Source organism: Aspergillus sydowii, assembly GCF_001890705.1.
Source record: "Aspergillus sydowii CBS 593.65 unplaced genomic scaffold ASPSYscaffold_4, whole genome shotgun sequence".
Classification (NCBI taxonomy): Eukaryota; Fungi; Ascomycota; class Eurotiomycetes; order Eurotiales; family Aspergillaceae; genus Aspergillus; species Aspergillus sydowii.
This window is the reverse complement of record NW_024467862.1, coordinates 54,419-76,096: the sequence shown is the minus strand read 5'-3', so window position 1 is coordinate 76,096 and position 21,678 is coordinate 54,419. Positions and strand designations below refer to the sequence as shown.

Sequence of the window (21,678 nt, the reverse complement as noted above, 5' to 3'; positions counted from 1 at the left end):
AGGAGCGACAGCGAGAGGGTGAGATGGGATTATGAAGAGTGAGACTGGGAGAGTGAGAGATGGGCGAGACGCAAGTAGAATCCCCACATGGTTGGCAGCTGCACCAACTTGTGCTTGGTCGTAGTTTATTCTGCTCCTGCTGCGATCCTCCCAAATCGACCCGCGCGAATCGTCGGCTGTCTCTAGTGCTGCCCTCATTTCCTCCGGTTGTACCCATTCGCTGGAATTTTCTCGTCCTCTGTTCGTCTTTCGTTGTTCCCTTCTCTGGTCAATCAAATCGGCGGCCTGTCGCAGCCTCGTAGTCTTGCAGGACTTCGTCCAGGCTCTAGTAGGATTGCGTCTCATGCGCCTCCCCGTTTTTCTCTTTTTTATTTTTTTCTTTTTTCCTTTCGGCCAATTTAATTTAATTTCCTTCCTTTCTTGCCTCCCCTAGTCTGATCATGGATAGCTCCACGGAGTACGCGATGTTGGCGTGCTTATTTTTGTCCAGGCCGCTCCCCACCGGCTGAGGACCTGTCTTCATGATCCGTTCGATCCAATTTCTGGCCTTTTTGCTCTGTGTCCATGCTTTTTCGCTTCTGATTACCGGTTGCGTTATTACCAAAAGGTAAAAACTCGCAACCAGGGCAGGGTTCGCCCTGATAACCATCATCGCCCACACGTGGCCCATGAGGCTCTAGCGGCATACTATATATATGCTTAATGGTAGCTTGTCAATCTTGCTCCATCTTTTCTCGGAACTGGAGTTCTATTCTAATCTTTTACTGAAGTCTGTTCATACCATCATATTGATTTCCCCTATCTCATGACAATACTCGATTCAGAGATGTCCACCCGCAGAAGGCAGTCTTCAAGGAAGCGCCCTCTACGCTTACCAACCATTGCGCCCAAAGACGACGTGACGATTTTGTGCTCTCATGATGGATCATCGGCGGCTATCAGAGCGACCGTAATACAGCCTCGCCTGCGCTTCCCGCCGCGATCCAGAACTGGGTGTTGGTATGCTTCTTCCTTGCACGTCACAGTACCTGGTTTTCCTTAACATGCTCTGGCTAATTCATTTTCAAACACTAGGACATGTAGAGTGAGTGAAATAGTCCCTTTGTATTACACTCACGCGCCTCTTTAGCCGATTGAACGTGCTGACTTGGAGACTTTGACATGTTTAGAGTCGTAAGAGTGGGTTTTAATCTTGCCATTTGTGGCACCCCGTTCCCCTCCAGTTTTCATTTATTGATTGTGTTACTAGTTAAATGTGATGAGGTCCATCCACAGTGTAATGTGAGTCTTACACCACCTATTTCCTCTTTGGATGTGTGCTAATATGGATCGGTATCCAGCAATGCGCACGGCTGGGCCATGTTTGTGACTATCAACCCCGGCTGTGCTTTCGGGATGACACCCGCCGGGTTATGGAACGTATGCCCGATGTCAAGACAAAAGGAAATTCCGTTTGGGACCGTGAGCACGCCCCTAACTCGACACATTCCGAAGAGCGTAGTGTCCGCATGCTAACTGGCACTGATTGGTCCCAGCAACAAAGACGTGGCTCTGGAGAGAACGCATTGGTACTTCGGATTCCATACCCTGCGATCTGCTCCCAGATTTTTCGAAACTTACTTCAGATGAAGACAGGGAGAAAAAAGCCCAAGGGTCAGTTCCAGGCACATACCATGTGATTGCGGTTCCAGGGAGCTTCGCGCGCCTCCCAGAGTATTCTGAAAATGCGTTTGAAACCGTACCTGGCGACCCATATTGGAGTCCCCCGTCCGAGTACAGTAGCCATGATCTGATGGATGAAGTCACCACATCCGAAGATCCCAACGTAGTGATCCTAAACCAGTTTAGAGACTCTAGGAAACAAGGATATTCCAATCGTCGGAGCCATACGCAGTCTCCGGAATCCGAACTAGGTCCGACTTCCGTCTCAGTTGAGACGAGATATACTTCGTTGCAGAGTATTCCGGAGAATGAGATATCCGAGTCCATTGATTTCGAAGCTTACGACATGAATCTCCTCGATCACTTTCAAAATATCGTGTGGATGCAATTGATCCCCGGGGATAACGGCTACTTGGAAGCGGACATTTTCGAGCAAGAGGCTTCCAATTTCCCTCCAGTGGGTGGTGCCGAGTGCTTTGCTTGGGGTGCATGAATCCTAACGACTATTGTGATAGCTTCTCCATGTCATGATGGCACTGTCAGCCCTCAGCTTAGTTCAGCAAGGAAATAATCATTACATGGATGTCCTACAATACTATGATCAAGCGCTACCCTCCCTTCAGAGCAGCCTTCAAAACTGCGATGATATTCTATCGGATGGGCTGTTTCTGACCCATTTTCTCCTTCTTATTTACCAGGTTCGTAACGCATTTACCCCTTCCCCCCGCTCAAACGAGAAGGAGGGCTCAGCTGCTAACAAAGTTAGATCGCATTTACGATACCCAACAGTGGGTTGAATTTATGGTCTCATCATATGTCCCGGTTGCTCCAACTGTCCCTATTGAGACAATCCGTGGCCGGGCGAGAGCGGTATCCGCTCATTATCTGGTTGACTTGCCATGTTGATCTATATGCGCTTCTCAGCGGCGCCAGTGAAGGGGCCTATGTTAGAGCGGCGATTGAAAGCCATTTACTTCCCGAAACAGAATTGCTTCTCTACCCCGTGGGACTCCAGAACTCAAGTGCGATGTACCCGGAAGAATACGACCCTCGACCCTTGATTATGCGGCTGTATCGAAAATGCTTTATACTTTCGGCGCGTTTCGGGCTGTTTATTGCTGGGGTTAGAGCGTCAAAAATGGCACATACGGGGCCCGTTTTCCGGGAACTCGAGAACACGCGTGCAGCGTTTAAACACCTGTGGAATTCGGATGAAGCTCAACTTTTCATAGAGAGCCAGTCAAATCTGCCGAGATTATCTCAGCATTGTTTTTACCAGGTAGGCATAAGGATCCTGACGTCTCGTTGCCAAAAATGTGAAGCTAAAGTGCTCGGCTATCCAGCTATCCATACTCTTTCATACGTCACTTCTTTTCACCTGCACAAGTTTCGGTCGAATCGAGACTGAGCTCGAGAAAGAGATCCAGCACCATACAGATGCGATCCTACGTTTCGCCGAAAAGATGACCGCTCAAGTCCGTCACAATGGCCCTCTATTCCTCACCTTCCCTTTATTCTTATCTGGCGCGGTTACATTATCGCATCGAGCTAAAATGACGGCGCTGGAGTTACTGGAAAGGCTCGGGGAGACAGAGTTGGGGTACAATGCGGCGACGACAAGCTCAATGCTTCGGATTGTCTGCGAAACCCAACTCCAGCATTCGCGAAGCGGAGGGAGTGTGCGCGAGATCGATTGGTCGGAGGTAGCGGCGAACTACGGATTCCGGCTGGTGAGCTATGGGTGAATATTTAGAGCTCAGGAGGTGGATTTGAGGAGAGAAATGAGATTAGCAGCAGCGTTTTGTTCGAGTTTTGAGTAGCGATGAATACACGAGTCATGTTCTCCTATTCTTGGTGGTTGGTTTCGCTGCGGGGCGACCCGACCCAGGGGACAGACAAAGTGACCGTCAATCAGTTTCAGGACACAGCAGAGATCAATGCCATTATCATGAGCATCGTTATTCTTAGTAACATCTCCGGCGCATCCAACAGATGATTTTCTGGCAAGTCCTGGGGTGCCATTCGCTGCTGCGACGCACTTCGCAGCCAGAGCAGCCCCTCCTCGCAGATCTGCTTGGCCAATGAAGACCCCAAGGCGCTGCCAAAAAGCCCGGCGCGTATCTCAGCGCATCCAACCAACCATCGCAGCTGCTGCTTGCTCGCTGTGTGATGCCGATGGTGATCACCATCGGGTTGACGCTGGTCACAGGCTTTTGCGCTTGTTGCTGAACTTCCTCGACGTCGTTGGGTCGCAAGGCGCTGCATTTACACTTCTTACTCGTACTCCTACGCTCTTCCGTTGTCGTCTATTCTTCTCCTTCACCCCGCATCTCAGCCCACCTCGAAAGCTCCTTTTTCGTCCCCTGGGCTCTCGGGCTGTCCTCGTCGTTTTCTCGTTACCACATCCTGTCGGCTAACCATACTGCTCCCTAATTCAAACCGCCGCGATCAACGAGAGGGTCCATCAATATGAACCCCTCTGGGAACAGTCGTTCCCAGGAGGAACTTTTCCTGCATCCCTCTGGTCAGCAAGAGGTCGAATCCCCCGTCATTGGGCCGTTGCGCATCAGTAAACGGGAAACTCCTCCGCCAGCTGCCTCGGGCGCTGCCCCTTTACCATACCCCGATGACCGACCAAGGCCCCAACAGCATGCCTGGGGTTCGGGCTCTAGTGGTTCGAGTCCAATAGCGCAGACGGGCAGGCACAGTGCCTCTCCTACCTCGAGCGGATCAGGACCATCGCCAGTTGACTATCCTGCCGCTTTGCGACCCCGGGATGGCCGCGAGCTCAAGCAATCGACACTGGCGGAGCGACGAGGAAACGCACCCAAGCCGTTACCGGAGTCTCCAGTAGTCGATAATTCGGATAGAGAGGCGTATTTTGCCAGGATAAACCAGCGAGCACCAGCACCTCCAATCGCCAATCCGCCGCAGAGTACGGCGCATATGGATTATAATCAGCATTACTACCCTCCTCCGCAGCCTTCCACCTCGTCGAGACCGGCATCTCGGACAACGACCTCGCAGAGCCTACAGCCTCCGCAGCACAGCATCAACCGTATAAGCTCTGTAGCCTCTACCTCAACAACGCGTGCCGAGCGAGGCTCACCCCCACCACCAGAAACACCCATCGTCGAGCCAGGACAACATCCGACTTCTGATATTGAAGCGCGTTACGCGGCCTCGGGAATTGCGGGTACATCGACACTGACGGGCTTGCAGGCTCAGAGTGCTGCGGCGCAGCGAAGGGCGGAACAATACGCCGGGCAACAGCCTAGAAACAACATTCAGCGTCCATGGACTCCAACTGAGCTTCCGGGGTCTCAGCCACATGGACCACCTACCGTGTATCAAGGCGCTGAAGAGGTCTCGTCACAGAATCAGACACCTGCTGTATCAAACCAATTTCCTCCCAATCCGGCGGCAGATCCCCCCCAAGCGCCGCAGACACAGCAGCCTGGGAGGCTTCCGAATAATGCACTTGAACAAGATTTGGAGAGGATGCGTATCAGCTCGTCTCCTCCCCCGGCTTATTCAAGCGTGCCACGACCATCATCCTCTTCCCAGGGTTACCCTAATGAGAAGCAACGCCTTGCCGCTTCGATGAACCAACCAACTCCTACCTCTACACAGCATCCGGCAACAACTGCGCCCACAACTGCTGCGTTGGCAGGGGCTGCTGCACCAATGGTCTCAGCGCAAGAACATCCAGCATTCGCCAACGATTCAAGACAGCAACAGCCGCAACACATATCAGGACCGTCGCCGCATAACGACATACAAAACGGTGGTCAGCAGGAGCAGCACCTAGCTTTTCAACCTCAGCAAGCCCAGGCCAATGTAATACCAGCTGGAGCTGGCACTCTGCCTCCAGCCTCTCCCCCTCCGCTCCCGGAGGGCTGGATTGCTCATTTGGACCCAAATTCGGGACAATACTATTATATTCACTTGCCCACTCAGTCCACTCAATGGGAGTTCCCCAAGGGACCTACGCCTCTAAACCTCAACGAAGCCCCGATGTCACCGGTCGGGAGCGTGTACAGCGCCCACCCCCTCACCTCGCCAGGATTATCGGCGTTTGGAAAGCCACTAGCATCTCCTGGTGTTCCTATGACTCCTGGATTTGAAAGCCTGCAGTCCCCATCTGTAGTGGGGTTTACTGGCCCTCCCCCAACTAGCGGCGTTGAGGTGTACAAGGTGGCGCCGACAAATGGCGTTTATTTTGGTCCTTATCTACGCTATGCGAACATGGATATCCAGCGCGGTATCTGGTTTGGATCTATTCTTCTGGTAACCGATGCCGCCCAACCACCCACAATCCATATTCATCAAAGTGTCGACTTATCTCCGAACCCTCGCCAATTAAAGGCAATTTCCATAGCTACCCATCAACGGTGGACGTTTTACAAATATGAGGTCGACTTGAAGATGGATGAGTCTGGTCCTGCCAAATGGACCTATGCTATCACATCGCACCTTGGCTGCACACGCTACGAGTTCTTGGTTGCCGGCCAACATGAGGCGAGCTGGCGCTTCATCACAACCTCAGGAAATGACTTTTCTCTCAACGTGAATGAGAACGAGAGGTCACGGCTAGGAGGAGTCGGCCTGATGTGGAAGGATATTATGCAGAAACACACTGAGATTGGTGGTTTCCACGCACAACTGTGTTTAGGTGGCCAGATATACGCAGATCGGATGTGGAAAGAGATTTCATCGCTGAAGCAATGGCTCATGATTCGAGGGAAAGAGGCTAGAAAGACAGCACCTTGGACGGCTGCTCATGAGCAAGACGTCTCTCATGGATACTTCCACTATTACACTAGCCACTTCGACCAGCCATACTTGAGGGAATCATTTGCTCAGATTCCGTATGTCTGCCAGATCGACGATCATGACATGTAAGTGTCCATCTCTGATATAAATTTGCTTGAACCAACTGGCTGACATGCGTAGCTTTGACGGATTCGGCTCATATCCCGAGCATATGCAATTCTCCAATATGTTCAAGAATATTGGTCGTGTCGGAATTGAAATGTACTTACTTTTCCAGCACCATACGAGTCTCGATATCCTCCGCAATGCCAGCACAGACCATGACCTGTTTACCATCACGGGTACGGGGTGGCATTTCGTCAAATACCTCGGTCCTTCCGTGGTCCTTGTAGGTCTTGACTGTCGTTCAGAGCGCAACCAACATCAGGTCCTCGCTGGGCCCACCTACCAAGGCATTTTCCCAAAAATTGCCATGCTCCCTTCCACAGTCCAGCACTGCCTGTGGATGACCTCTATTCCACTTATTTACCCGCGTCTGGAAACCGCAGAACATATTGCCCAAACATTTACTACCGGCAAGCGAGCTGTTACTGGTGCATACAATGTACTGGGCAAGGTGACCAGTTCAGTGGCGGGTGTTGTGGGAGCCAAGGACGTTGTCGGCTCCGGCTTCGACTCTGTTAAGCGTGCCGTAGGTAAGAGCGGACTCATGGGTGGAATCCTAAGCCCATTCGGAGAATTCGACCTTCTCGACGAGCTTCGAGATCAATGGACTCACGAATCAAAGGTACCTACCACTTCCCAACATTTCGTTCATACGCATTATTAACAGGGTAAAACAAAATCAGGACCTAGAAAGAACCTACCTAATCCGCACACTCCAAGGCATCGCACACCAAAAATCCATAAGAATGACCTTCCTCTCCGGTGCCGTCAACGTCTGCGGCGCGGGTCTAGTCCATGACCCTGGCCAGCCGTCAGACCACAAAACAATGTACCAGCTGATCTCCTCCTCGGTCGTTAACAGTCCTCCGCCGTCCTATATTATCAAAATGCTCCATGCAAGCAACAAGCCCCTTTATGTCCCTTCAAATGGCCACCGCTCCACCCCTTCCCAGCCCACGGATACAAAGGAAGACATGATGGAGATCTTTCAAAACGACGTGACGGGCCAGGCGCGTGAATATAAAAAGCTTATGGGCAGACGAAACTACATTGCCATTGTTGCATACGACCCAGATTCCATTGGCGGAAATCAGACGTCCTTGTCGATGTATGGACAGCAAGGGGGTTCTCCTCCTGGCGGAAGTGGGAAGTTGAATCTTGCTGTTGATTTCATGGTGCAGGGGGATGGGTCGTTTGGGCAGGTGGTCAAATATGGGCCTGTCATTGTGCCAAAATTGGAACATGGGAAGTGAAACCAATCGACTAAATGACCGACCAGCCCGCTGTATTAGGTCGGCCTCCAGGTATATTTCTTTCATGTTTATATCCTTCATCCTCCTCCCTCCTCTACAGTTTGCTTTGCATCGTCATATTCTTGTTTATACCTACTACCTATATCACTGGTTGATACTGAATCCCTATTAACATGCATACACTTTACGCGTTGTCTGTAAATGAGTTAGCGTTGGCCGTTCCACTTTGCATTTCTTTTATCAAGTTCGAATAATTTAGATAGTCTGTAACAGCCTCCTGAATAGCACACTGAAGTTTATATCCTAGGTTTCAGGAAGTGGTGAGCCCAACGCTATAACAATAGAAAAGAAGAAAAATAAATAAATAAATAAATAAATAAATAAATAAAGCGACTTATTATTGTCATAAGAAAGGAAAAACACGTAGCATGCTACCATCTCCCTGACGGGTCACCACCTGGAACGCAAAGGCCCAGACGAAGGAAGTAATCACGGTGAGAGTAGAACAGCTCCCACATTCGGAACCTAGGTGGGAGTAAATTCCACGGAAGGTGAGATTTGATTTGAAGTTCAGGTTCCAGAGGGATTTCTTCGTCTCCGCTTTCATCGACTTCGTCCAACACGGATGAGCTTAAAAGAACTTGCTGTTCTGCGTTGGACTCGAGGAAATCAATGTCATGTTCATGATGTGATGATACACTGGCCTCTAACCCCTCTGCACCAGAGATGCACTCTTGGTCAGATCTTCCTTTGCAATACTTAACATCGTCAACAGAAAACGGAAGCCCAACTCGGGAGATGTAAATCTCCCCGCTGTGCATCTCATAGCCCCATTCATTAAGCGGCACTAGAGGTACGGGGTCATTCACGTGAGTCACACGGCGGAATTTCCAATCTCTAGCGTTGTCGGATTTGAGATGGAAGACTGTATCCAGATACTCCACAAACGCCTTGTTCCCCACCCTGGGCTCCCCAAATGTCGTCACGACAGGGTCCCATCCGCGCAGCTGCATTTCCATCCCCGCGAGAGCGGCAACAGCGCCACCAAGGGAGTGGCCTACTAAAGTCAGTGTGTAATCCGGGTACTGGTCTCTTGCTGCGGAGATGGCGTCTAGGATCGCCGTGCGGGTTGATTGCCACTCGTTCATAAAACCTAAGTGTACAAAACAGTCTGTGCATCTGGGTGTGTCGCCGTCCGTATTGTTTTCTCCGGTAAATGGTACATATTCTTGAGGAAAGGCAGAAAGGTCGGCGATGGCGTTTGGAATTGAGTATGTACCACGGAAAGCAACAATGATTCGTTTGGGTGAAGGAGGATGCGAAAGGGCGATATAGCCGCAAGAGTCAAACAGTAATGGGCCCGTATGCCATGCCTGAGTTTCCTGTTGTTAGTTGATTTTAACAGGACAAATTGAGTTCAGAGCGACGCGTACATCCACTAGCTCAAAGCCCTTGAGGTCCCGACAATGACTGAGACATTGGAACGGTTTCTGGACCCCAGTGGTCCCGATGCAGTAGGCAATATCAACAACGCGAGCCAGCTCTCCTAGCGAGTCGAAGAGATCTGGGGAGACTCGTCGATCAGACCCATTATCCTTCAGACTCTCCGTAGCCTCAAATGGTATCACGTGAGCATTTAAAAGCCGGCATAGTTGTGTGATGACAACGATAAGCGCGAGGGACAGACTGTCAAAAAACAAACTCATCATAATGCAGGACCATATGTCTAGTCATCCTCACCGAGGCGGTGTTTCGAAGTATTATACATCAGGAAAAGAGATTGCTCGATACTGATCTGCGGGGCCAGCCTGAAGATCTGTGAACGTGACGTTGGTAAAGCTGGGGTAGCGCCAAGATACAGCGCTTTCCCTATTCTGGGAGATACATCCGGATTACCACGGTACCTTAGGTGACATCACCGGATCATTTTAGCTGAGTCTAACTCTGGTAGTTGTACGACGCGTAGTATGCCATAAGCCTGACGGATGATCCGTGCATATTTGTACTTGACTTATCAAAGAATGAATAATTTATTCTTCTACAATAGTATTAACTCACTGTTCCAGCTCGTATCGAGGCTGGACATCCCATTTAGCGAAGCAATGGCTCAGATGGTCCAGATCACAAAACGGCCATCAACCCCACTCGCTGGATCAAAATTAGTTTATACATATACACGAATGTAAGCCGTAGACAGGTCACTTACTGCTAAGTTTGCGCACAGAGCCATTGGCATCTTCGTAAACTCTGATGGTGTTGATGGTGTTCTGGTGAACCGTCTTGAGCTGTGTGTCGGCTTGTGTTTGTCCCTTCAAGTCCATTTGACGGAACATGTTGAGTGCGGACTCTTCGCGGACACTACCAGCGCCGGCGCCTGCCTTGTTCTCGATACTTCCTTCCAACTGCCATCCGTTTTCGTCTCCACGCAAACGATACGGCTCACAATCCTACATTTTCACGTTAGATTCTCCGTGCCACTCAATGACAGAAGTGATTACTGGGAGGACTTACATGGCCAGCGGCAATAATCTCATTCTCTCCATTCCAGACCAAACTATTGAACGGGAGAAGACGCGTCGAGATATTCAACATAGCGCGAGGAGGTTGTTCTGGGGCACTTGGATACACAATGGTGACACTGCTATCATGCCCTGTAAACGCAAGCACGTCCCCACTAGGAGAGAAAGAAACGCCTTGGATCCATCCCGCCGAATCGTTCAGGAACTCGCCACAGATGGTATTAAATGGAAGGCGTTCTCCCCAAGCACTCGGCTCCGGTCGAGTATCAACCCCCTTGATGAAACTCGAGAGTACTCTCGCATGAGAGTCCGTCGATCCTGCAGCAAGGAGAACAGAGTTTGGATGCCAGGCAAGAGTGGTGATGGTACTCCGAATCGGCTTTTTGAGGTGTTTGGAGATCCACCAATCGTTCTCCTCTTCAAAGTAGCATACTGCGATCACGCGGGCACCAGACCCGACGGCAAATTTTTGTTCAGACGGCGACCAGCGCACAAAAGTTGCGGCCCTATTGATCCGAAGTAGCACCAGTGTTGGTTTCCATCCGGCGGGGGTCCGTTCCCAAACATAGGCGTTGCGGTCTAAAGCCACATCAATTAGCTGCAATCGTTGAATTAAACCACGATGCCATACCTTGCGAGCAGGTTACAATACGACCTGAGTTGGGCGCAATATCGACACTAGTAACAGTCTTTTCGTGGCCCTTCAGCTCATCAGTCAGGGAGAACTTGCTGCCTGCCTTTTGGTAAAGCTCCACATTGTTCTCTCGAGCAACAGCGAGGATCGACTTGTCGGACGAGAAGGAATGATCGGCGATCGAGCTGTGAAAAAGATGATGGGCTTCGGGAGTAGCCATTGTTTGAATAACGACAGGAGGAGCTCTCTACTGTCGTGGATTGTCGAAGGTTGAGCTGGATACGTACCCAGAAGTGGGGGGCTCCATATTGGGATTGGGGTCTACAATGCGGACCACGGACGGGTTGATTATATAATACCCGTGGCTCACGTGATTTACTCATTCTGATGCCGGTCCTTCAACATTACCTTCACATTGAGCCGTGTTCGCGCAAACCCGACCTTCATTATATTGGGGTTTAAGGAGGGAAACGGCTACAATTAGGCACAAGACACTGTTTTTCTTGATCCTTATTTCATTAGTGCCTCAGAACACAATAAATCGTCGGTGATGGCTACAAAAGAAGCTCCGGTGCGGACCCCAGCAAAACCACCTGCTGGTCTTCCGAATCAAACGTAAGTTGTTTCTATACCCAAGGATGTAACACGTATCAGCACTAAAGGTTATCAAGGTTATATTGTACCAATCTCCCAGACAAGCTTCGAAAACATGACCTCCGACTCTCGCTATATACTCTTTTTTCCACCTACGGCACTATTCTCGACATTGTGGCTATGAAAACCGAGAAGATGCGCGGCCAGGCTCATATTGTCTTCAAAGATGTTCAAGCAAGCACACAAGCCATACGTGCGCTTCAGGGTTTTGAGTTCTTCGGCAAGCCAATGGTTCGTCGTTCGCTATTTCATAGTGTATTGGTGGTTCAAGCTGATAACTGACGTACGTAGAAAATCGTTTATGCCAAGGGAACATCCGACGTTATCGCCAGGCTTCGCGGAACTTACAATATACCGGTATCCGCTCCCGACCAGACTTCTAATGTGTCGACGGATCTTCAGAAGTCAATTTTTAGTGGGCCTCCTGGGTCTTTGCCGCCAAACCCCTCCCGTGAGCCCAATGGCACAGCTCAAGGTATTAAACGACCTCGCGAAGAAGAAAGCGACGGAGAAGCGCCAATGGACGAGGATAGTGATGTACCGATGGAAGCTTCATCGGATGAGGATTAATATAGTCGTGCTGGAGGAAATATGGAAAAATAGTGACAAAGATAACCTTCAGAGACTGTCTGTTTTGCCCGGCTATATTTACTTGCTGGGTTCTGGGATACCCGCCATCGCAAAGAGCCCACTTGGCAAATGAAGGCGAACACTATTACCTACCAACCCGAACCAAATAATGAGATATGTCTCGGGGTTGATGTCATGTCCGCTTGCGATGTCCCTCATGGCGTCCGCAGTGTTGCAAGGGTGCACAAAAAACGCTGGTGTTCCGGATACTGGATGATACTACGATATATGGATATGTGAGTCACGCGTTCTAGTGTCAAGGTTATTGGCACGTACGCCGGAGCTAATACCACCCACGATACCCACGCCTTGGATATTCCTTTTGTACTGGTCTGGGACCAGATATTCGTAGACTCCATCTATACCTAGCGGTTTGTCTGCTCGCCGGAGAATAAAATACAGCACGGGCACTTGATAAATAGGTGAGACAAAGATATCATAATCTACCTGCAGTCTCTCGGATATCTTGTGTGTACGAATAAGAGCGTCCTGTTTATACCTGTCAGATGGTGCCAGGAAATAATGAAAGAAAAATTGTTTCTTTTGACAAACAGGGTCGTCCTCCCACGCTTCCAGTTGTGACTCTTGAGCATCTTCACAGTCCGCTGGCCTTGTTCGAGCATCATCCCATAGGGGGTTGCAGGCAATATCAACATCCTGGGAAATTTTAAGGATTGGGCCAATTTCCTGGAATGTTAGCCTTGAGAAGTAATAATCAATGTGGCGAGCGGACAAGCAAGGACGGAAGTAGGCAGAAATGCTAGATCAAATTACCTGTAATTGAATTGAAGACCATCCCGCTGTGAATATACCTGCCACGTGAACACGATTCAAAAAAGCATTGCAGGCGGCCTCGAACTCAGCACCCGAGAGAAATGGGAAAGACGATAACAATGCGCCTTGTTCCGAGGAGTGAGAGCCCCCGGCCATTCGACTGGTAAAGGCGCGGTGTACGGTACAGCCACCAAGCGAAGGCGACCGGCAGGAGACAAAGTTTTTGGGTTGCAGAACGCCTCTCCAATCCACACCGACTCTGTCCGGTGTCGAGCACACGTTCTCGGCGACGAAGGCTGCTGTCGAGGAGAGGCTTGGGTTTGTTTGCAGAAGCTATCGTCTGTACTATGTAGGAAGACGCGGCAGCTGATCCCCGCCACTCCGGGTGCGAGCCGAATGCGGAAAAGCTGTCTAACCTAAGACAGCATGGACCAAGGCAGAGATCGAAGATCAAACGCTTAGCGCTTTCTCGACGTTTCGTTGATCCTTCACAGCTTCTGTTCGACACAGTAGTGGGCCAGTGGCTCGGTGTCCTTTTCCTTATTTAAAAAAAATAAAAATAAGAATAAAAATAAAAAAAAAAAATAAAACATCAAGATGTTGTATGAAAACAGCTGGTTGGGTTTGGAAGTTGAAGAGCGGGGAAGTCTGCCAGATCCACACCTACCCACGGCCCCTCGACTACTACCCGACAGTCGAGATGTGCATCTGTAACCTTGAACTTTGAAGGCTGGAGAATTGGAGTATCGAAGCGTTCATCCAGACTTTATCCGACGTCTCATGTATCAGAATGGATCCTGACCTTACAGCCGACAGGCTCGATACTCTATCTTGTTTTCTGGGCAGATCCCAATCAAACCTTCAACTGAGATAATGGACGGCGGACAGTCTCCTCTTAGTCCCGCCCATGCTGGCAAGAAGACGCCGCCAAACGAGCGCAGATTCAATTCCCTGGTATTTCTTGATATCTAGACCTAGGTATTGGCTATGTATGATCCTGGGCACCCTCAATGCACTGCTTGGGTAGGCTCCGGTGGATGTCCGCGACCGGAAATGACACATTCTCTGACACTCTGTACAGAGCCAGCTGCATGAGGTTGTTGTTTTGCCATCCACATCCTCCCTCCGCATCATCAACAATGTTTTCCCGACCACTCACTGCCGATCTCGTCATCTTCTGGCGCCGATTCCGTTTCGCGGTTGCCATTGACGAACGCATTCGTCATTGTTGTGTGTTAGTTGCATCCATCATGGCATCGTGTCAAATCACCCTACTCTTTTATGTATCTTGATCCCCTTACGTGCCTTCCAGGTGCTCGTTTGCTTAACGAGAGCTTACTTTCNTCATATATATCTTTATTTTTGCCTTTCTCGACTCGGCCATCCTGTGTGTACAGTACCGGTCCGCCGGGCCCTGTCTATACTCATTTTTATTATCACTCACCCTTTATTGAAATATCTTATACCAATACCTAAAATTGTTGTCTTTTACGTCCAGTAAGTATTTTTTCTTTCTTGCCTTTGTTTTCCAAACTCCATCAGGTAAGATCGTCAGTTATCAGCGCACCGCAACATCAACATCTATACACACCCACTCCATCGTGAATACAGAGTTAGAGAATGGAAAAGGAACAGATAGTTTCAAGAAATTTCAAACCTCGAATTGTATGGGAATGGCGTTATCACCCGCTCTGACCTGTCTATTCCGAATTTGGCATATATATCCCACATATGGTCTGACCGACTCAAAATTGAATCACTATCGAAGCCTTGCAGCCCAGAGGTTGTTCTCAATCCTTCGATACGGACATTGAGACCCCTGTCGCCTTTGTGTTGCCTGTTTAGTTTGTTCGAGAGGAAGCTAATCCCAACAATTCCAGGTGTTGTTTGTTTTTTCCGTTTTTTCTTGCGAGCCATGGGAAGCTCTTTCTCGCTTCAAAGTAAAGACAAGCGCCGACGCTCAAATCGACTCTCAAAGCCACCACAGAATCAAGCTTCTCCAGTCTGTCCCGACCCGCTCTCGTCGCGGCAGCTTGACCAGGCTCTTTCTCTTCCATCCACCCCGACTCTATGGCAAAACCCTTGGACGGGTGTTTCCGTTCCAATCAGCCCCAAGGACCCCAAGGACGCCGTCTCGCCCAATCCGCGATCACACTCGGTTTCCTCTACGCCAGTGCGACGCGCAACGACATGGAATCCGAATGGACGCCCTATCGCTGGGCGAAATGCCCATAGCTCAGCCGACATATGGTCGCAATCGGCTGCATCTTCAGGCCAAGACCCGAACAGGAGAGGTTCGGTGTATGAACGAACTTCATTTCATCCATCTGAAATTGCCACATTTCAACCGACAACCCTCCAAAGCAACCCTCAATCCCCGCTAATGGGACAGCCAAAAAGGTCGTATTCGGTTCATTCTCCACCCCAAAACCCCAGGAACGGTGTCCAGCGGCGCACCCTTGATAAGTTTACATCTATAAACTCCCACTCGAGGGTTGATAACCAGGATTCCCTTCCAATTCGCCGGCGTTCGTTACTCATACGGCCTGGGGTTGCCACAAGGAAAGCAACCAAAGGTATACCCCCCAAATTCTTCTCTGGACAGTGTCAAAATGGAATTGCTCCATCCGCTCCTCATACTACGCCCTTTACACCTACCGAGCCAGCTTTTATAGCCCGTGAGGGAATCATTTACAATGATTTCGAGCCATTGTCTCAATTACGGCCACCTACACCAAGCGACTTCGGGTACACCCACCTAGGAGCCCTCAAATTAGGGTCTTTACGTGTCGTTAACGGTTCCGCCTCGCCATGTCCTAGTGACCGAACACGGCTTGGTCACACAAGTGGTCCAACTCCGGAGGCTATTTCTGAAACTATGAAGTCCACGGATCTTCTAAACTCAGTCGAGAAGGATAGCTGTATGTCGCGACAAACGTCGTCAGACGGATTGGAATTATACGTCAAGAACTGCCCTCCGGTTTTCAACAACGGCGGGGACCCCGACCACGTTATGGACGACCTTCCTTGGGAAGTAGGAAAAGATGGCGTTGCCATGACCGGTTGCCAAGTCACCTCCGGAAGGAACGATGTGCCGGCTACTACGTTAAACATTCCCCCTGCTCCCGCAGCAAGACACGGTCTCGACTTTCCTATTAGCCCTTTCTCGTTCGATGAGTCACCAACATCTGACATACCATACCGCAGGGCGGTATTTCGTGAAGCTGAAGATGAGGGTATATATATTTCTGAGAAGGACAGGGTATCAACTTCGGTTTCAGAGAAGGTGCCAGAACGACATCTCAGTTATAGCAGTCACGCAAGCTCCCACAGAAAGATGGATAGTGGCTACAGTTCTGCAACCTCTCACAGAACCTCCATAGATTCACATGCATCTTTGAGGCGCTCTCCTGGGTTTAGGAAATTCGCTTTGGGGGACAGCAATAGAGACATTGAATCACGCGATGCGAATACGCCCTCGAAAACCGACATCCAGAATCCAGTGAACCATCACCCTATGTTACAGGATAAACTCAGTTGTCGACCAGATTTCTGTGAGCGACCAATGAGTGTTTCTAGGATACAACGAGACCAGCCGCAGATTCAGGTGAACGGTCGAATGAGGGGTCTGTCTCTCCCACTCCCAAAGGCTTCGATTGACGCCGTCCGTCTCCCGTTGTACTGTGCCCACAACCTTGAATCTACGACTTCTAGTATGCTCCCGCCAACTATACTAGGGAGCTGTGATCCCGGAATTGGACAGGTCGACAAATCGTTTTGTTGGACCTGTCGTTTGGGAGGCGCATCATATCCATACTTCACTCTCCCTACCTCTCAAATAGGCCGTTTTTCTCAAAACGGTGCAGATCAGGGTGCAAGCTTTGGTCGTCACAGCGCAAACCATCTCGACATGCATGATGGGCACCACTGCCCTACGCACAGATACCGGACTAGATCCGAACATGGCTCTCAACGAAAATCCATCGCAGCTATTGCGACCCGACAGCATCAACGACACGGCGGTGGTGTCAATTCCGACATATGGCTTCCTGTGGCTAGGAACAACTTTCTTTCCTCTCCTGCCGCGAAACAACCGAACAATGAGTATGCCACGGAGCCACCACGAGGCCGGGCGCGCAGCCGGACCGTCGCGCATCAATACCCTGGGCTGTCTGGGCAACAGTCTTCGTACTTTGCTGACTTCCACGCATGATTTCTTGTTGTATATTCATTCGTTTCGATTTCCGATCCCTCCTTTGGTTTCAATGAAATTCTGCCGGAGTAATTGTCTTTCATGGTTGTCTGGCGTGTTACTGGGTATACCCTCTTTTTGGAGTCCCTGCTAGAGTTTGTTTCTCTTCAAGATGATGCTACGGTCTTTTCTTACCTACTGTCTCTTTGGGGTGCAATTTTATTTATAAACATATATATCACTATATATACCCGACAACCGGGTCGAAAAGTTTAAAATTGAATTGAATCGGCTTCGTATGCTTTGTATTGCAATTTAACCTTTTCTTTTTTTTTTCGAATCCAATCCTGGCGGTGACATTTTTTTAGAAGGAACAACGCAGAATGTACAGGATGTAATGGTCAGAATAGCCGAGGCGGCTGCCGAAAACGAGTTTGAAGAGTTGGGCAGTGATAGAATATTGTGTCCATAGTCATGACGCATCATGAAGCATATATGCGTGTTTATAGTGGTTATTTATATTCAAATTCACCATATCCCTATACGCCCAGGAATATTGCACTACAGCGGATGCTGGTAACATTCTTGGGGCTGACTGCATGGGCTCGCGGCGGAAGTAAGAACCTGAGTAATACTTAATTACTACTCTGTGCGTCTCCAGACGGTCAGCATGCTGCCTGTGCGGGCGGCCATTCCGATATACATGTTACTTCTAATCTAGTACTCCGTAGTCACTACTAAGTAGGGAAATGTCAATTAAGGCAACCCAGATTATTGATTTTAATATTATGATGTTTAAGATTCCTAGCGTTATTATATATGTCGTGAAAGTACAAAATAAAAAAAAAAAGCTAACCCATGCAGTCCTATATCCACCATGCAACCCTAATCCTATACCCATCCAATGATGAAGCAAGTCCAGCAAAAAGTGCGGAAAAAACAACCGAAACAGCCTGACTTATACAGTGTCGCAATACAAGTCGAGGCGCCAGGCGTCTCTCAATGAAGTCACAGTCTATACAAATTTCGCGTGTTGGCATACACTATTGAGGCCGTCTATTGCACGCGGACCTTCTTGAGCTGAGGGGCCGCCTCCTTAGGAAGCACCACAGAGAGGATGCCATTTTTCAAGCTGGCCTTGACGGAGTCTTGGTCTACTCTAGTCGGGAAGGCAAAGGCTCGGTGGAACTCGCCGACAGAGCGCTCAGAGGCCCAGAACTTAGAACATGGTTCAGGACTGCTCTTCTCCGCATTATTCTCCTCTGCGGTGGGCGCCGGAGTTGGTTCGGTGGTGGGTGTGGCGTCAGTCATTTCATCCCAGTCTTCGACGGTAGGTTGATGTGATTTGACTGAGGAGGTCTCGGACCCGTCATCAGATACGGTTTGTTTCTCCCTGTGGTAATTCCTTTGGGAGCGGCCTTTGATGACTAGGGTTTGGGGGTCGGAAAATTCAATGTCGACATCGTTCTGCTCGACGCCGGGAAGCTCCCCATCCAGATAGTAGCGATCGTCCAGCTCATAGACGTCGAATTTTGGTGTAAAATTTGGAACGCTTGTGACCTTTTTGTTTGGCCGACGAGTAGATTGGTGCACGTCGTAGTCGTCGAGCAGCTGGAACAAGGGAGCAAAGTCGCCCGAGCAGTAGCGAGGAAAGAAAGCCATTGTACGTGCTGAGTTTTTGATCGTTGCCTGATTATATCGCGGAAGGGTTTCCTGTAGCGAGATGTTTTGCTCACAAGAGAAATTGGATATTGAAGCTTGATAGATTGAAATCTTGATGAGAAACCAATTTGACGTGGGCCTGACGCCTTCTTATATACATGATATGCTGTTTTCTAGAAAGAGCCAGCAGGTCTACAACTGCTTACAGAGAATTTGCAAGGAGGTTCCAGTGCTGTTCAGCGTTGATTATTGAGGCTCTCGAGATTCGGCGAGATCTTTGCTGAACGATCTAGATAAGAAAAGAATGAACGCGAAGCTGCGCGAAGCTTCTCCGGACTCGGTAATAATTTGGTCACGTGACTCACAGACATACCAAGAAGTATACCTAAGATCTTCTCAATCCCAAATGCATGGATATTTGACGAAATTACTGTGTATGTAAGGGGCCCGCTTATATAACAACGATAGAACAGCTTTTATTTATATTTCACATATGTTTATTGTGTACAGTGGTATACACGAACTCTCAATTCCCATACAGCGATGATAGATTGCGCTGTTAGTTTACTTTCCCAGCTCCCTTACCTAGTTTCCCAAGCGCAAAATGGTGGTGTGGACTCGTTCATGCTGCACACGCAAGCATCATTGAATCCTGTCGCACAGCTGGCAAGAGCGCCAATTGCTTAAGCAAAGCTGGTGATTTGGCGGCCAAGGTACTCCGAGCGAGTGCTTCGCTCGATATAATCCACTTGCAGCCAACTTTCCTTGCCTGAGGCAACATAGAGCCCACCTAGATGCATAAAAGCTCGTTATTACTAAGCTCTGATCATTGAGGAATACCAAGATGTAGCAGCGTGTATCACTAGGTGTTCGGAGTCCGGAGGGTGCCTAATGCCGCCCATGGGCGCGCAGATATTTTTATCGAATATTTCGAATTCCGGACGATGAGTATATCTCGAGTTGCCTTGAGCCTTTTCGGAGGAGATATTCGATCGCGCCGAAGTCTTTCTTGTTGATAGCCATGTGTTTTTCAAATTCCGTTCTACCGAGTCATGAGTGGAGGAAGACCATCTTCGCCTTCGAGCCGCACATACCGTGCAAAGGATTTGAAGTTGTTTCTTGATTCCTGACCAATAAAAAGAAGCAACAAATTAGCAATATGCACTGGCAGCAGTTTCCCGAGCTCCGGGAAAGTAAACGCAGACGAGCTACTCACAACAGGCTTCTTTCGGATTTCACGAAGGCATTTGCGATAGAGGGACAGAACTTCCCTCTGGAGACCAGAGAGTCGTGCCATCCTAGTATGTTTAGGGAACAGTTATTGTGGCATTTGTTACTGAGGGACTGACGAAAACAATGAGAGGAGGCCGCGGGATGGTTGACGTTCTCCGAAGCTCGAACCCGACCTCCGCCGATCCGAAGAGCTGGGGTTGCTTATCGCGTTTCCCGGCCGAGTGTCTGGGGTTCGAAGACTGGACGCGAGAGTTTTAGTGATATAAACGCAGCTCCCTTCTTCTTTGTCATTTCCCAACAAACAACTGCATAATTTCAGAAACAGAAACTTAACACCAGGTGAATACCATACGTGGATTGTAGTTGTCTGCACCATCAATCTCTCCATTTAAAATGCCCTCTTTCTCGGTACGTTCCCCCAAACCGCCCGGGTTTTGTATCGACACTAGCAATGCGTACAAATTGCTTGCTTTCCAGTAGCTAGTGGAGCAGATAAGTTTAGAAGTTGGATTCCGAGCTGATAATGGTTTCCATGCAGCGTCTTATTCGTTTCCTGGCCAAAGATGGCCACATTTACTACGGTGATGCCACTCTTCCTGCCGGCGTCAGTGACATTGCCGCAGCTACCAAGGCAAGAGTCATCACTGGTGATATCTTCGGACAGCATCACGTCACCGACCAAATTGCCGAAGTGAAACTACTTCTGTCACCACTAGCAAGAAAAGACATCAAAACTGTCCGCTGTCTTGGTCTGAACTACGAACAACACGCAAGGGAATCAAACCTTCCCATCCCTAAGTACCCCGTTCTCTTCTACAAGCCTGTTACCTCTATCGCTGGTCCAACCGATGATATTCCTATTTCTACCATGGCACAGGAAGGTGAAGGGTTGGATTACGAATGTGAACTTGTCATTGTGATTGGGAAAGAGGCCAAGGAGGTTCCTGAGAACAAGGCGTTGGATTATGTTCTTGGCTATGCCGTTGGCAATGATGTCTCCCATCGCGATTGGCAAATTAAGCGTGGCGGTGGTCAATGGGGACTTGGGAAGGGTTTCGATGGTTGGGCGCCTTTTGGACCAGGTATTGTGTCCTCAGAGTTGATTCGGGATCCCAATGCCCTGAAAATTTCAACCAAGTTGAACGGCCGTGAGGTTCAGTCGTCGTCAACCAAAGATATGATATTTAACGTCGCACGGACAGTTTCTTTTCTGTCTCAAGGCACTACACTGTTGCCGGGTGATCTGATCTTCACTGGAACGTAAGTCGGACTTCCCCCCTTCCCAAGAAAACTTAGGTCTTCAAATTTACATGATGTCTTTTAGCCCTCAAGGAGTTGGTATGGGCAGAAAGCCTGCGCTTTGGTTGAGAGATAACGACAAAGTTGAAGTTTCCCTTGAGGGAGTGGGCTCCTGCGTCAATAAAGTAGTTTTTGACAAACCCTCTGCGAGACTCTAGTGCGAGTGGTCTAAATTAACTTATACCGTGGAATTTCCGATCATTCAAGTATATTATAAAGTCTTAA

General features: G+C 49.3%; 9 protein-coding genes across 9 annotated transcripts; 5 read left to right on the top strand and 4 right to left on the bottom strand.

The window, feature by feature from the left end:
• Nucleotides 1-826: 826 nt before the first annotated feature.
• On the top strand, nt 827-3,407 carry ASPSYDRAFT_149737 (Zn(II)2Cys6 transcription factor; the record flags this gene model as incomplete). Its single annotated transcript, XM_040841938.1, has 7 exons — nt 827-1,031; nt 1,250-1,281; nt 1,341-1,461; nt 1,536-2,119; nt 2,178-2,360; nt 2,429-2,941; nt 3,006-3,407. 7 exons carry the CDS (start codon nt 827-829, stop codon nt 3,405-3,407), a joined length of 2,040 nt encoding a protein of 679 aa, XP_040703119.1.
• A 724-nt stretch (nt 3,408-4,131) lies between these two features.
• On the top strand, nt 4,132-7,856 carry ASPSYDRAFT_150363 (WW domain protein; the record flags this gene model as incomplete). Its single annotated transcript, XM_040841994.1, has 3 exons — nt 4,132-6,563; nt 6,619-7,225; nt 7,287-7,856. The coding sequence occupies 3 exons, from the start codon at nt 4,132-4,134 to the stop codon at nt 7,854-7,856; spliced, it is 3,609 nt and encodes a 1,202-aa protein (XP_040703118.1).
• Nucleotides 7,857-8,287: 431 nt separating this feature from the next.
• Nucleotides 8,288-11,476, bottom strand: ASPSYDRAFT_199658 (uncharacterized protein; the record flags this gene model as incomplete). The annotated part of the gene is made up of 5 exons (XM_040843770.1): nt 11,007-11,476; nt 10,368-10,954; nt 10,059-10,303; nt 9,840-9,891; nt 8,288-9,229 (listed from the first exon to the last, which is right to left on the bottom strand). The coding sequence occupies exons 1-5, from the start codon at nt 11,227-11,229 to the stop codon at nt 8,288-8,290; spliced, it is 2,049 nt and encodes a 682-aa protein (XP_040703117.1). The 5' UTR covers nt 11,230-11,476.
• An 83-nt stretch (nt 11,477-11,559) lies between these two features.
• On the top strand, nt 11,560-12,233 carry ASPSYDRAFT_30179 (U2 snRNP complex subunit MSL1; the record flags this gene model as incomplete). Its single annotated transcript, XM_040844749.1, has 3 exons — nt 11,560-11,624; nt 11,672-11,894; nt 11,955-12,233. 3 exons carry the CDS (start codon nt 11,560-11,562, stop codon nt 12,231-12,233), a joined length of 567 nt encoding a protein of 188 aa, XP_040703116.1.
• A 78-nt stretch (nt 12,234-12,311) lies between these two features.
• ASPSYDRAFT_56919 (ATG3/ATG10 family protein) lies at nt 12,312-13,223 on the bottom strand (the record flags this gene model as incomplete). The annotated part of the gene is made up of 4 exons (XM_040849290.1): nt 12,312-12,512; nt 12,570-12,782; nt 12,846-12,980; nt 13,068-13,223. The coding sequence occupies 4 exons, from the start codon at nt 13,221-13,223 to the stop codon at nt 12,312-12,314; spliced, it is 705 nt and encodes a 234-aa protein (XP_040703115.1).
• Nucleotides 13,224-14,482: 1,259 nt separating this feature from the next.
• On the top strand, nt 14,483-17,644 carry ASPSYDRAFT_852158 (uncharacterized protein). The gene is made up of 2 exons (XM_040851490.1): nt 14,483-14,564; nt 14,948-17,644. The coding sequence occupies exon 2, from the start codon at nt 14,983-14,985 to the stop codon at nt 17,278-17,280; it is 2,298 nt and encodes a 765-aa protein (XP_040703114.1). The 5' UTR covers nt 14,483-14,564; nt 14,948-14,982; the 3' UTR covers nt 17,281-17,644.
• Nucleotides 17,645-18,105: 461 nt separating this feature from the next.
• On the bottom strand, nt 18,106-19,201 carry ASPSYDRAFT_43630 (Hsp20/alpha crystallin family protein). Its single transcript, XM_040846696.1, has one exon. The coding sequence runs from the start codon at nt 18,919-18,921 to the stop codon at nt 18,316-18,318; it is 606 nt and encodes a 201-aa protein (XP_040703113.1). The 5' UTR covers nt 18,922-19,201; the 3' UTR covers nt 18,106-18,315.
• A 638-nt stretch (nt 19,202-19,839) lies between these two features.
• Nucleotides 19,840-20,218, bottom strand: ASPSYDRAFT_148507 (succinate dehydrogenase assembly factor 1; the record flags this gene model as incomplete). The annotated part of the gene is made up of 3 exons (XM_040841818.1): nt 19,840-19,963; nt 20,016-20,047; nt 20,138-20,218. The coding sequence occupies 3 exons, from the start codon at nt 20,216-20,218 to the stop codon at nt 19,840-19,842; spliced, it is 237 nt and encodes a 78-aa protein (XP_040703112.1).
• Nucleotides 20,219-20,547: 329 nt separating this feature from the next.
• On the top strand, nt 20,548-21,611 carry ASPSYDRAFT_56915 (fumarylacetoacetate hydrolase family protein; the record flags this gene model as incomplete). The annotated part of the gene is made up of 3 exons (XM_040849289.1): nt 20,548-20,562; nt 20,693-21,414; nt 21,479-21,611. 3 exons carry the CDS (start codon nt 20,548-20,550, stop codon nt 21,609-21,611), a joined length of 870 nt encoding a protein of 289 aa, XP_040703111.1.
• Nucleotides 21,612-21,678: the final 67 nt, after the last annotated feature.

What these genes read in the sequence shown, in the direction of transcription:
- ASPSYDRAFT_852158 (XM_040851490.1), top strand. Translation starts at nt 14,983, where the DNA reads ATGGGAAGCTCTTTCTCGCTTCAAAGTAAAGACAAGCGCCGACGCTCA.
- ASPSYDRAFT_43630 (XM_040846696.1), bottom strand. Translation starts at nt 18,921, where the DNA reads ATGGCTTTCTTTCCTCGCTACTGCTCGGGCGACTTTGCTCCCTTGTTC.